This window comes from Neofelis nebulosa, chromosome 7 (genome assembly GCF_028018385.1).
Source record: "Neofelis nebulosa isolate mNeoNeb1 chromosome 7, mNeoNeb1.pri, whole genome shotgun sequence".
In the NCBI taxonomy this organism is placed as follows: domain Eukaryota; kingdom Metazoa; phylum Chordata; class Mammalia; order Carnivora; family Felidae; genus Neofelis; species Neofelis nebulosa.
In genome coordinates, this window is record NC_080788.1 from 32504077 (window position 1) to 32516181 (window position 12105).

General features: G+C 52.0%; 1 protein-coding gene across 8 annotated transcripts in view; it reads right to left on the reverse strand.

The window, feature by feature from the left end:
• Window positions 1-12105, reverse strand: part of CCDC33 (coiled-coil domain containing 33) — a 109705-nt gene that overhangs the window by 45253 nt on the left and 52347 nt on the right. For all 8 annotated transcript variants that reach the window (XM_058737076.1, XM_058737072.1, XM_058737075.1 and 5 more), the window contains 3 exons: window positions 9984-10113; window positions 9221-9354; window positions 8198-8269 (listed from right to left, as the gene is read on the reverse strand). In XM_058737076.1, the coding sequence (XP_058593059.1) occupies window positions 8198-8269; window positions 9221-9354; window positions 9984-10113 (336 nt within the window). The remainder of the gene's footprint in view (window positions 1-8197; window positions 8270-9220; window positions 9355-9983; window positions 10114-12105) is intronic.

A 12105-nucleotide genomic window follows, 5' to 3' on the forward strand; every position in this document is an offset into this window, starting at 1 on the left:
GGTTCCGTGGCTGCAGCATGTCCTGCTTCATTAGAGCTGTAATTGGAGACCTACTCTGAAAGCTCAAAGCAATGCACAGCCATGCACTGGCTCAGACTTGATGCGCATCCCACGACTCCTTGTGCTCCGCAGCTGCCCCACACCACGTGAGTGTCGTGGTGGAGAGAAGACACCCTTTCCTTATGCCTCTCAGCCCTCACTGTTGCCTGCCTGCAGAGGAGGGTCTTTTGAGACAGACCAGGCCAATAGCATCACAGGCTCCAGGCTTCTTGGGTCACCTGTTTCGTCCTCCTCCCCTAACATCTTCTGCCTCCCTCCTACCGACTCCATCCCCCAAATCCCTGATCATGCAAAATGCAACAGTTCCAGCCGGCCCTGGCAATTACAGACTAGCCAGGATGCAGCTGCTGTCCTTGGTGCTGAAAGCGCCCGCCTTCCGGCCTGCCCGCCTCTTGCCCCGCCCTGAGCCTTCTCGCTGGAGCGCTCTTGCTCTTAATTCAATTAGCTGGCCCTGAACCCTCCCCAGGGAGCCTGGAGCGGAAACTGACAAATTCTGTTTAACAAAGACATTTGTCCCCCGCCCCGCCGGCCTTGGGCTCTGCCCGCCTGTATCCCGCTCATTAGGTATCTAACAAAGTGCGTCCCAAGAAATCTGCTTCCAATCGCTAGTAATTCAGAAGGCCTGATGCAATTTACTCCCTGATAAGGGTGTCTCGCCCGCTGGCAAGCACCATAATGAGCCCTGTGCAGCAGCTCCCCGATCAGTCACTGCTTTGTCATTTCCTGTGGCCCCAGTTGTAGGTTCTTATCTCTTCAGCTGAAGGCGAGTCTCAGAAAACGGGCTCCTCCAAGAGGGCTTGCTGCCTCCCATGCATATCACAAGCCTCATTATGGCATCCCGCATGGTCTTGCAGCTGCGGTGGGGTTTGAAGCTCTGAGTCTGTCTGCCAGCAAAGAAGGGCCTGAGTGTTAATCCTCATTGGGGCCATAATTTATTCTCCAGAAAATGGTATCAGAGGGTTAATCTAAAAGCAAGTTGGGGGTCAGGGGAGGGGAGCCAATGATAAGGATACTTAAAAATTCTGGCAAGGATTTTAGTATTAAATAGAGCCCTAGCTATAGCTGACTGGAGAGACTGTGGGCTCACTCTTGTTAGCTTGAAACCTGGTCTTTTTGCATTTAATCTTTTCCCTTGGTCTCTCATTTACATCTAGAGACACTTTGTGCAACATATAGGTCAGATCACATCTTACTGCTGGCCAAAGACCTTCCTTAGCTTTGAACCACTTTATGGCGAAGTCTAAACTCTATATCCTGGCATCTAGGCCCTCCACAATGTAAGCCCCGTCTAACTCTCCAGTCTTGCTTCCCACAACAGCCTCCATATGTCCCATGTGCTTCAGATACTGTCATGCCTCCATGGCTTTGCACTTGTGATTCTCTGCCTGAAACACCCTTGCTTTGCCAATTTCCAAGCCAATCTTTGAGGCAGAGTTCAAACCATTCTTCTCTGTGACTCTTCCTCTGACCTTTGTATGCAATGCACTTCAACCAGAACCCTTAGCAACATGGGTGATAATGATCTGTCAGGGTCCTTTACTCCTTGGCACAGATTAGGGATCTAAAAAATAGCTAAGGGAGGAGCCTGGGTGGCTCAGTCAGTTAAGTGTCTCACTTTGACTCAGGTCATGATCTCACGGTTCATGAGATCAAGCCCTGTGTTAGGCTCTCTGAAGTCAGTGCCCTCTGGACCCAGTGTTTTAGGTCCTCTGTCTCCTTCTCTCTCTGCCACTATCCCCTCTCTCAAAAACAAACACTAAGAGGCAAAAATAAAAATACAAATAAAAAATGGTTAATGGGGGCGCCTGGGTGGCGCAGTCGGTTAAGCGTCCGACTTCAGCCAGGTCACGATCTCGCGGTCCGTGAGTTCGAGCCCCGCGTCAGGCTCTGGGCTGACGGCTCGGAGCCTGGAGCCTGTTTCCGATTCTGTGTCTCCCTCTCTCTCTGCCCCTCCCCCGTTCATGCTCTGTCTCTCTCTGTCCCAAAAATAAATAAAAAACGTTGAAAAAAAATTAAAAAAAAATGGTTAATGAATTCATGCCTGAATGGCCTTGGGTGGACTGGGTGCATCTGGTTTGGCCGAAGAGAGGTCTAGGCTATGGTAGTCTGGCTTTGAGATGGGGAGAAATCCAAGAGCAGCCCCCACTCTCTGAGTGGTTTGGTCCGGAAGTTTTGCTCTCTCGCTCTCTCTCTATTCTCCCCTCCCCCCTTTTCAATACACCAATTGTGCACTGGGCTCATGGGAGAGCAGAGCAGGCCAGAGGAGGGCCCAAATGTCCATCTTCCTTAGCCATCCCTATATCCAGACTCAATACATTCCATCTCTGGCTGGGGGTCAAAGGCTCACAATCTCAAAGCTACAGAGTCCTGTGGTTGGTGAGGCACTTGGTATGAGCCTGCAGTATGGCTCTTGGTCCAGCCCTGCCCACTCACAGGCCAGGAAGCAGGTCCTCACTTTCTCCACCTCCTCCACAGCCCCAGCTCAAGGCAGGATGTAGTGGGGACTTCAGCAAATCTGGCCTCTAGAGAGATGATTGTCTGTCTCTTCTCCATTTCTTCATTCCCTGAAAAATTGCTGTGAAACCAAATGTAGGGCTGGTGATGTTTATCTTCAGCACTTGACAAGGCCTCCTGATGTCCTTATGTATGTGAATCTGGTGGAGCAGCTGTCATGAAGGGCGGGCGCCGAGTGATGAATTAGCAAGGCTCCATTGTTCCCCTCCCCCAGGAGCCCTGTCCTCATCTCTGATGAGTTCAGCATGTTTGTCAGCAACTACACTGGGCTGGGCACTTACACAGGCTCCTTCATTCAATTGTCACTATATTCCTGGCTGGTAGGGCTCATGACTCCCTTCTATGGATGAAGAAGGTGGAACTCAGGGTGAAAGGTCAAGTGAAAGATCCAGGATTCAAACCCAGATCTAAGGATGCACACTCTTTGGGTAGGGGAACTGGGATAGAAGGAAAGACAGGCAGGGGTGTTGGGAGGTTGCGGGAGGGGAAAGGGTCTTTTTCTCTGGATCCATCATCATCCATGTGGTAGCATTTTCAGAGCTGAGGACTTAGGAGTGGGGACAGAACCAACCCTCTAGAGGACGGAACCAGTGGAGGAGGCTCCTATGTCATCCTAAACACTGGGCCTTCCAGGCAGCTGAGTTTGGTGAGGAAATGGAGGCAGGTTTGTATTGGGGCTTCTCAGAGGACCAGATCAGGGTTTTCATATGTGGCCTTCAAAGAAATTTATAAAAATTCATCAAAAGCCAGTGTGATTTTGCCTGTCCTCTGGGCTCCCCTCCACATTTGTCAAACGGCCCTTTGTCCCCACGTTGGTCTGGTCTCCAGAGAGCTTTGTAACTGATTCAAATGAAAACACCAGGGCAGTCCATGCATGGCATTGAAGACCTGCCTGCCTCTCCCTGTGAGAACAGCAAAGGGGGAGGGTCAGACAGGACTGTGGGAGCCGCCTCTTCCCTCAGTGGGTGGCAGCAGGCGCCACCTCCTTCTCTCCACAAAGGCACTCACCCTGTGCTAACATCCAAGGAAACCTGTGGGTTTCAAGTCCTCCCAGCATCTCTCAGGGCTGTGGGCTAAGAAGGAGGCAGCCACCCATGTGAGGGGCCCCATCTTTGCCTGGTGCCCTGGTGCTCTGCCTGGGTAAGACTCTGGATTCCATACTCCAGCTCAAGAGGGCACACGGTTGCCAAACACTCAAACCTTGCAGGAGGCACATTTCCATGCAAGGAGGCAGGGACTAACACAATGAGCACCTATCGTGTGCATGCTGGACTCCAATCCGCACGGGTCAACCTAGGAGACCCGGTCAGGTGTGGGCCTCACTTCAAAGAGGTTGCCTGCAAGCTGGAGGGCACCAAAACTGCTGTGGGATCTTGAAACCAGTTCATTAAAAGAGGCAGACTGTTTAGCCTGGAGAAGCACAGATTCCTGAGGGACCAGATCACACTCTTCAAAGAGAAGAGGCCAACATCAGAGGGGGAATGGAGGAGAGCAAAGGGTTATTCATATATGTGTATGTGGAGTAGCCACGGGCTCCTGGATTCTTAGAGCCGAATGGACCTCCAAAGCCAACCCCCACCGAATGTGCAATAAAGGGAAGTCTGCTGTGTATATGCAGGTGTACATTCTTTTTTAGTTTTTGTGAACCTATGTGCAGTTATTCATGTACTATACACACAACTCCAGCTTAAAGCAGATCACTGTAAGCAGCAGGTGCCTGTAGAGAAGTCCCATCAGAGGGAAAAAGCTTAACCCATCACCAACAGAACCACTTCAAACACAATATCCCAAACCAGGAGAACACTCCATCTTGCCATTTACAGAAACTGCAGGGTTTTTGTCAGCTGGTCTGCCAGCCGGCATGCTGAATGGCTGACCATGCGCCAGTGTCCCCAGAACCAGTACAGGAGGCTGGCCAGGGCTTCAGTGCAGCTCCAAGTGGTGGAGCCGGGAGCCTGGGCAAAGAGAGAGGGTAGGCTCAATGTGGGGTGATCAGTTCTATCTGTTGTGGCCACTGAGCCATGGGGCAGGGTGCTTCTGGTGGTAGTGAGCTTCCTGTCATGGCAGAGCAAGAGTAAGACCACCTGTGGTGGATGTTGTCAAGGAGAATCCTGTCCAGGGGGGTGCGACTGAGAGACACCTCTGTGGTCTCTGCCTATTTGGAAATTCCACAATGTTCTTGTTCCCCAGAACGCTGAGAAGGGGTGATGTGGAAGCAGTGGGTGTGGGGAGATGGTGTTCACCAAAACCTCAATTAACCAGGATGACCGGTCTCATGAGAAAGAGGCTTGTGAGAAAGAGGATGTATCCTCAGGAGGGAGGTACCCAAATAAGGCATGCATATTCACTTCTCCTGAAGCATCGCTTTTCAGTAGCACATCTGATCATGTGCCCCTCAGATGGAACTGTTAGCCACGAGGATGAGGGGCCTCAAGAGGCCCATTATCCCAAGCCCCCCTGCACCTGAGTGTCCACAGGACTCTAAGATCCCAGGCTTCAGGCAGTGGCTTGTGGAGCTTTGAGCTGTGTTTGATTTCAATGGGGGAAGAAGCAATGTTTCTGGTCCCACAGGCTAGAATGCAAATGTGAAGGCCAGGTTACCTCCCACCATGGATTTGCAGACACCATCTCAGGTGGAACAATAAGACGGAAGGAATTCAGAACCTGTCAAGTGTTTGCTATTACATCACCTCGCTGGGTTTCATCAGGCCCCTTACGAGGAGGTGATGTCTGCTCATGAACTGACTGGCTCATTGTCTGGTCCACACTCCCTGTCCTCTAAAAATGGAAGCTTTATGAGGACAGGGCCTTTTTCTCATTGTCCTCTGTGTAAGATCGCTAAAACCAGGACAGTATCTGCTACATAGCAGGTGTCCAATAAACATTTGCAGTTGCCCGGAGGACAATGGGGCAAGAAGAGTGAAGGTGATGGTGAGTGATGGAGTTGGGGATGGGCCCTCTGGACTCGGCTGTAATGCCATCCACCTGTTCATCCATTCTCAACATCCTCCCATTACCCCTTAGGGAGAAGGATGCCAAAAGGGCTCATGGCTCTCTAGCAGAGAGCCATGTTCAAGCCTGATGAGGGAGAATTCAAGGCAGATGGGCTCCATGGCTGCCGGCCCCTCCCTCTCCGCATTGCAATCCACAAGGGCAGCCCAAATTCTAGGCTTCGTCAAACACATGCGGAATAAACGTATGAATGGATGGTTGCAAGAACTTTATGCCGGGTCCACTACATGAGCAGTCAACCCCCAAATTTGGAGTTCAAGATTCTAGAATCAAAGTGAGTCAGTTATTGGCCAATTCACAGATAGTTTCACCAAGAAACAGTTTAGCCACAAAGAGATTTAGCTTCTTTGTATGCCAATGTGGGTGTGAAAAACGTCTGTGTGTCAAGTTGCATGTGTGTGTGAGCATGTATATATGCATTAAATGTGTGCACCCTTGCAAAGGAGTGTGTGTGTGCATGTTTGTGCATATGTGTTCTCTGCATGCGGGTATTTGAATGTGATGGTGGGAGAGAGTGTGCACGTGTGCAACTGTGTGTGTGAGCACTTGGCCACAGAATCTGAATTTCCTCTCGTACTATTTTCCTGGTACACACCCAATCTCGATCCCTTTCTTTTCCTTTCTTCTCGGAAATCCATTACTGAAAGGTTTTCTACCCGCCTCCAGGGGGAGGGGGGCTGGGGGAAGGGGAAGCTAAAATCACAAGGCCCAGATCAAAACACTCAGCAGCTAAATGAATTCGGCAGCGTTTTCCCGCATGACTTGGAGGGATAATTTAGTGAGGCCGCCAGCTGGAAGGAAAGGGATTAATTCTGCACTTAGCACAGCTCCAGTGAATAATTCATTACTGAGACCTTTGTGCCTAGCCCCTGGGCAACTGGGGAAGTGTCCCGTCCACCTGCCTGTTGCCTGCCTGGGTCCCCCAGTGGCCTGACCAGGGGCACTTGATGCTCCTTTCGGTCCTCTGGACACAGGTGCCCAGTAAAGGGACAGGAGGCAGGGCGAGGTGAGGAGGGGACAGGCAGTGGCCACTGACAGACTCTAGACCCCGAGAAGAGGCCGTGGAGTGTTGAGCGCCAATCTGGGAAATCTGTGACATTTTCTTTAAGGACCCTTCTTCTTTCCTGGGGTCTTTCACTGCTTCTGTGTCTTCCCCTCTCAGTACCTTCCTGGTCCTACATGTGGTTTGGTGTTGGTGTTGGTGTTGGTGAGGGCTGTCTGGCTGTATCTAACAAACTCTTTTCACCAGGAATTAGAGGAATTAGAAGACAATGCAGAACATTCCAGAAGGGGAAGTGCTAATGGGAGGTCCCAGGTACTCACCAGAGGTCTTGCAGGGACACAATTGCAGGTGGCTGCATTCCCAGACTATACCTCTTACCCCTCACCATGGAATTCCTGTGTTCTCCATGCATAAGGCACAGGGCCAAGTATTACCCCAGTGCTTCTGGCTATTTTTCCTGGTATGGGACACTGGAAGGAGTGGGCTGACCCAGACATCAGCCCCTGCCAGTATTTCCTGGGTTCATGGTCCTGAACTGCCCATATCCCGGCTTTGTGCCTGTCCCAGCACTACCGACTAAAAAGTGGAAGAACTCCAGGAGGTGCCTGGCTGGTGCACTGGGGCCAGATGACCAGGGTCCAACCTGGACTCTGAGTCCAGGGAGAGCTGACTAGAGGAAGAGATCCCATCCATCAGGCTGGGCTCAGCCAGTGGTATCTTTCCACTTGGATCAACCCAGCTGTGGCAGGCAGGATTCCAAAAACGGGCCCTCAAGATTCCACACCCTAATCCCCAGGACCCATGTCTATGATGAGCTATGACCCCTGTGATTATGTTACATGGCACAGTTGACCTTAAGATGGGGACATTATCAGAGTGGGCCTGCCCTAATCACATGAGCCCCTTTAAAAGCAGAGGGTTTTCTCTGGCTGCTGACAAAGGAGAAAGCCAGAGAGTTGAGAAGTGTAAGGGGGATTTGACATGCCTGCTGGCTTAAAGATGGAGGGGCCCATTGTGAGAAGGAATGCAGGTGGCCTTCAGCAGCCGAGAGGCCCCTTGGGAAGGAAACAGGGACTTTGGTCCTACAACGGCAGGGAACTGGATTCTGATGACCACCGAAATGAGCTCGGAAGCACATTCTTCCCCAGAGCTTCCAGAACGGAATGTGACCTCGCCAACGTCTTGATTTCAGCCATGCTGTATCAGATTGCCTACCCACAGAAATGTGAGCTCATAAATGGGTGCTGTTTTAAGGTGCTAGTTTGTTCCGCAGCAACAGCAGCCGAAATCCTACTTCACCCTGGTAGAACCTTGATCCCAATGAGCGCAGCTTGGCTTGGGCTGGGTTAGAGACTGACTCCCAGATCTGGGCGGCCCTCTGCTTTCAATTCTTTTCTTCCTAATCTCAGCTTTCTATCTTGTTTTCCAGAGCCTCAAATCCCCCTCAGATATTTCTACCCAAAGCAGCTGTCTCCTCCTCCCAGAAGCCCCTGGCCCCAGCCCCTGAACAAGGCCAGCAATTGTGAAGGAGGTTGGAACCCACTGTGGGGCTCCAGGAGTTGGCATACGGCTGCCAGGCCCTGACCTTCCCATGCCCTGCAGCCTTACCTCAGAGGAAAGCAGCTGGAAGGAGATATCCACTGTGGGGGCCTCACCATTTATGGTTTTCAGCTTGGTGTCCTAAGGGAGGAGAGGGGAGCAGTCAGCCCATGCTGGCCAAGACAGCTTCTGCCTCTGCTCTGCCCAGTGCTCTGGACTGCCCAAGAAGGTGTCTGCTAGGGGCTCTGCCCGGGGCCTGAGAGGGAGGTGGGAGCTGGTCCCTGCCTCCGCTCACCCTCACTGCCTCAAACCTCCCTTCCCAACTCCACTGTAGACCCGACTGGCACTTCCAGACCTGTTTCCTGGCAGAGTAGGGAAACTCCCATTTATTGAGGTCTATTATGTCAGAATGGCCAGAAGTATTTTAGGGGAAAAGGTGGCATAGAAATAAACAATGATGTAATCATGTATTAATTCTTAATGAGAATTTATTCTGTTCTAAATACTCTACTTTCTAAATACTTTTGCTTCAAAAAAATCTCACAGGCACCCTAGGAGAAAAATTCTATTACTATGAACCCATTTTACAGATAAGGAAACTGAGGCGCCGGAACTTTAATTTTCCCATGGTGATGTAATCTGTTAAGGGGTGGAATTGGAATTTGGATCCAGACAGTCAGGCTCTAGAGCCTGGGCCCTTGGCTCTTTTGTCATACAGAGAGATCCTATATGGGCATGTTGTTCCCATTTTAGAGATGGGCACTTTGAGGTTCAGAAAGGCTAAGAAACTTGCCCCAGGTTGCACAGTGAGAACTAGGGCCAGTCAGTATTTAAACCGAGGTCTGGCTGGTTAAAGGATTGAGCTCTTGCCACCATCCCATGGGCGCTCCCTGTACTTCTGCTCGCGTTGCTGGGGCAGGAACTCAGGGGAGCTCCTTACACATGACAGTGGTTGGCTTCCCTGGTAGGGGCCCTGGTGGAAGCTGCTGGAGAAGCCAGATTCACTTGTGCTAGTGTGGCAAGGTGGAGCAGGGTGCAGAGGGGTGGGAGCAGGCCACCCATCACGAGCTCCATCCAGGGTTGGGGACTCACAGTGATGGGGAGCCTCTCCACGTGCAGCCCATTCAGACCTTTCCCTGTCAGCATCTTGCGGTACAAACGGTTCTTTAGCGGCAACACGGAGATGCCCAGGGGCTTGCTGAGGGTCCACGGCTCACTGCCTTTCACTGTAGAGGGAGGACCAGCTGGGACTCCCTCCAGAGCCCCCACCCCAGGCTCCTCGGATCCCAGCATCTGAGGCCCTACCAGGTGCCTGATCTGTTGGTACCCGACATCTAGTTCTCCCACCCCTCACTGCCAGCCTCTTTCCTGTCTCCTGGCCTTGCCCTGCACAAGGATCCTCCTCCTCTGCTCTTTAGGGCTTCCTGAGTTCCAGGCCAAACTCCAAACGTATTCTGGGTTTCGGGGTGTGTACATGGATCTCCCTTGTCTCTGCCCTTGGGGGCTTTACTCTCTGAAGGTGGAACTCAGGCTTGGATCATCTGGTCTCTGAATTGTTTCTCCTGTAGTCTGTGAGCCCTGGGGGATCCCTCCCTCCTCGCTGACAGGTACATGGGGAGGGGACAGGGGTTCAATAAAAATGCATGGATCTAATACAGGAATAGGACCCATGTATCCTGGCCCGTGCCATGGAACAAGGACAAGGAAGGCTGCCAGGTGCTCCTCTACCTGTCTGCATGCACTAGGAACTGGGTCCCCTTAACCCATCCCTGCAGGGGGCAGAGGCAGGTGGTCTGAGCACCCCTTCATCATATGTCCTGATGCACGGCTGCCCTGGCCTGGCAAGCGTACTCACTGGAAGTCGAGGGGTAGAACTCCAGCACCAGGGCTGTGTCTTCCGAGAAGTTGGTGGCTCCGTCTCGGCCTTGGAAGAGGAAGGACTGATTCCATGAGGGCAGCTCCGGGGGTCCCCCAGGCTTGGACAGCTGAAAGGAGGCAGTGGGAGTGGGTGGTGAGCCCACAGCTTCTCCCAAATGAAGGATGTCCAGATATATCCATCTATGTGTGTCTATATATGTCACAAACGTTTGTCCCAATTACCAAAGCAGCATACGTGTAAGGCATGAATTTTGGAAAATACAGAAGAATAAAAAGATTAAAAAGAAAAACGCTAAATTCCTACACACTAAAGACAACTATCCTAAGCCTGTGCATTTCTTTCTAGTTTTTTTTCTGAAGCCTATTTTGTATATAATTGTCATCCTAACATCTTATGTTTTTCATTCACCATGAAAACCTGAGCATATCCAGAGTCACAGGTAACCCTGTTATCCACGATTTTCATAGCTGCAGGACATTTTCTCGTGTCCAAGCGCCCTGGCTTCTCCCTTCCCATGTTTTCCTAGACTATCACTGCATTGAATATTCTTTGACATGTATCTCTGTATCTCAAATTATCTCCTGAGTACCCAAAATGCAGACCCTGAGTTAAAGGATGTGCCGTTTAAGGCATTTGACTGATCGCTGGTAAACTATTTTCCTGAAAAGTCGCACTAGTATTCACACCCAGGGCTGTGGTGGTATCAGAGATGCCAAATTAGACATGGCCTCTCTACCCTGTCACCAGCCCCTCTCTGCCCCACACAGGTTCCCCAGGCCTTTGCAGACGCTACGGCAGGTCTGCAGATGCCTGAGCCTTGGTGTGTCTGCAGGGCATGCCAACGGGCATCTGGGGGACTTGATAGCATACTAAGTCCGCAGCTGGAGCACACACGAGTACTATTTAAACAATGAGACAAGAGAGCATTGACTATGGCTGCAGAATAAGGGGCTAGATGAGACATTCCTGAAGGTGGTCAGCAGAGTTGTCTTGCAGGACGAAGGACCAGAGGAAGGCTCTGAAGTAAAATATGGCAGGGTGAAGGGAAGGAGGAGGGGCTTCCAGCTGGGAAAACAGCCCAAGAAAAAGGTCCGTGTGGCAGCAAGCGTGGCAAGGGTGGAGGACACCTGGAATGAGGAGGGACTCCAGGTAGAGGAGTCCTGGCATCTGAAAAGGCTGGAAAATGGGGAGTGGGGAATGGAACACAGGGGCATCAGCCTGGAACACCCAGCAGGCAGCCCTGCATGGTCCCAACACAGGGAGGGGCTGGGGTCATTGGTGCGGACCCCCGGCAGGTTGCCTTGCCTCTGTCCCCAGCCAGGGGCTGTCAGCAACAGTGGCGGCCGCTCCCACCTCCTGCTCCCCTGCGGGAATCAGTCAGTGCTCAGAAAGGTCAGCACAAATGCACCGCTGGCTCCGGGAGTTAATGATGCAGGATCTCGAAATATCAGTGTGGGTCCACTCCCCCCGTGGTGGCAGGGCCCTGATGCCTGTCACACTAATGTGCCTGCTCTGGTTCTTTGAGGCCCGGCCTGAGGCTCAGCTGTGTCTGCCTTGGCCCCTGCCCCTGGAGACATGAGCTGCAGTCACTTTGGGGCTAGGGGTCCTGAACACAGGGGCAGTGACTGGGGCGATGGGAGTGTTCCTGAGAACAGGCTCTGGAGGGAGCTTGGGGACAGCCACTTGGCCATGGGGCCAGGCTAGAGAAGCTGCTTTCAGGCTCTGTGGGGCTTGGGAGCGGTCTTTCAGGATTGATCCCCAAACCATGCCCATCCCAGAGCCACCCTGTTCTCTTGAGTGCCAGAGGGCCTTCCCCATAGCCTGGATCATCTGCCAGGCCCTGGGACACTCAAGAAGGACCTGTGACTCAGTCCCCTGCTGCCTCCATCCCTTGCTTCCCACCCGGGGGAAGAGGGGTATTTAATGGATGCTAGCTGTCCTCTCTGGGGCCTACTAATGTGTCTAAATGGAGCCTACTAAGCAAGAAATAGTGTCTGACTGCTCAGTAAGGACAGTTCTTTCCCTGAATGGTTTCCCAGGATGAGTCCTCCAGGAAAGATCCCTTCAGACCCACAACTGGGGAGACAGGGTCCAGCCT